The sequence below is a fragment of the Amphimedon queenslandica genome, unplaced genomic scaffold, assembly GCF_000090795.2.
Source record: "Amphimedon queenslandica unplaced genomic scaffold, v1.1 AMPQUscaffold_11957, whole genome shotgun sequence".
In the NCBI taxonomy this organism is placed as follows: domain Eukaryota; kingdom Metazoa; phylum Porifera; class Demospongiae; order Haplosclerida; family Niphatidae; genus Amphimedon; species Amphimedon queenslandica.
In genome coordinates, this window is record NW_003547804.1 from 1 (window position 1) to 1,613 (window position 1,613).

At 38.6% G+C, this 1,613-nt stretch overlaps 2 protein-coding genes across 2 annotated transcripts; both read right to left on the reverse strand.

The window, feature by feature from the left end:
- Nucleotides 1-36: 36 nt before the first annotated feature.
- Nucleotides 37-371, reverse strand: LOC109588651 (glutamate--cysteine ligase-like; the record flags this gene model as incomplete). The annotated part of the gene is made up of 2 exons (XM_020004791.1): nucleotides 195-371; nucleotides 37-146 (listed from the first exon to the last, which is right to left on the reverse strand). Coding segments are annotated over exons 1-2 (260 nt in total), but the record flags the coding sequence as incomplete, so codon positions are not given.
- A 380-nt stretch (nucleotides 372-751) lies between these two features.
- On the reverse strand, nucleotides 752-1,607 carry LOC109588652 (uncharacterized). The gene is made up of 2 exons (XM_020004793.1): nucleotides 1,542-1,607; nucleotides 752-1,403 (listed from the first exon to the last, which is right to left on the reverse strand). Exons 1-2 carry the CDS (start codon nucleotides 1,590-1,592, stop codon nucleotides 822-824), a joined length of 633 nt encoding a protein of 210 aa, XP_019860352.1. The 5' UTR covers nucleotides 1,593-1,607; the 3' UTR covers nucleotides 752-821.
- Between the last annotated feature and the right edge of the window lie 6 nt (nucleotides 1,608-1,613).

Here is a 1,613-nt window from a genome sequence, read left to right on the forward strand (position 1 = left end):
GGGGTTAATGTACATGATTGCATGAGGAAATCTTACAGAGGGTCATCTGATTCTGGTTTCTGTAAGACTTCAAGTATCTGAGGGCCGAGAAGAGAGAGCTTTGCTACTTTCTTCTCTTCATCAAGACTAATCAGATTGTATTCCACCTGGAAACAGAAGGAAAATAGAATATAAAGATGTTTTAGTTGTGCTACCTCGTCTCCCCATTTCAGTGTATCGCCTTTGCGGTCCTTCAGTTTGTGAAACAGAGATATGAACTGCTGTATCCCGACTTTGTGTACCTTCCAGGCATTCTTCTTCGTCTCTTCCCAGGAGAGAGGCTTTCCTTCAGAGAGCAGACCCATGATCTTTTTCTGAGCTGCAGATCAGATGGGTGTGGTTAAAATTAATTATTAATTTTATTCATTGACTTGTGTAATTATTATTCATTGACTTCAAGTTCACACCTTTAAGACTACTCTCTCTCTCTCTCTCTGCATTCTTCTTGTTTTTTCATTCTCACTGATTGATCCTCTAATTCAGCATCATGTATTTGGTAAGTAAGGCAACACATTCATGTTATGGTTTATTATTAGAAACAGCTTAAATTATTATCTGCCTGCTTGCATGCAACACAATACATTCTAGTCTAGCAGCATTCCTTGTCATTATGTATAACAATAACTGCAGCATAAAAACACACCTCTGTCAATTTTTCTTGATACCCAAAGTGCACACATCCACTGTAAGTTACATGTAGCTACAATACTTGTGCTTTATCCCAGTGATGATGTTATTGTATAGTTTTAAAAAGAAATTTTATAAAACTATTCATTTTGTTTTTATTGTCTTTTGCTGTAGCCACTGCCTTTCTTTTCTGCCACCTTTGCATACACACACTTCCTCTCCTGAGCAGAAAAGTTCAAGATGGCTACAATAGCTCTTAGATGCTCGTCAGCATGAGAGTCAGTCAATAAGTGATAAACTGCTTGCTTTAAAAACAGGAGCTGTGATTCATCAATCTGGGGAGCCGATGAACTGCTACTTTTCCTACCCGGGAATGCTGCAGGGTCTTTAGACAGTCTCTGTCTAGTTTCAATCAACTGACTCTTAAGTTGATCCACTTCAAGGTTCTTCTGTGCATAAATCTCTCCATATTTTTTCTCTTGCTCAGCAGATCTTGCATGCTCCTGGAGCAGGGCTGCCTCAAGGTGTGCCACACGTTGCTGGTACTCTTTCATTGAAAGCTGCCACTTCTGCAGAGCCTCTTCCAATTCCAGCGCTTGCTGGTGGCTTTCATCAAGAGACTGAGCTAGTTTAGTTTTAGTTGCAACTTCTTGGGCAATTTGTTGTTTATAGTGTTCCATGTCTTTCTTGAGCTTTCTTATTTCTCGATCTCTTTCTGACAGCAATTCATGGGATTCCTGATCAAAAGAATGCACAAAATTACTAAAATGAAAAATTGCAATGATACATGCATAATAATACCCACACATTCCAATACAAAGATTTAAATATTTTTGTGATTCATTGTTCTGAATGTAACAGTATTTAGCTGCTACCTTTAGAGCAGTTTCAAGCTCAGTTATAGTGAGTCTCATCATTGCCGTCATCTTTTTCTTCTTCCCTACCTT

Bases quoted from the DNA above. Each gene is read 5' to 3' on its own strand.
- LOC109588652 (XM_020004793.1), bottom strand. From the start codon at position 1,592: ATGACGGCAATGATGAGACTCACTATAACTGAGCTTGAAACTGCTCTA. The intron at 1,404-1,541 runs GTAGCAGCTAAA...TCTTTTGATCAG, and splicing joins AGCTTGAAACTGCTCTAAAG to GAATCCCATGAATTGCTGTC.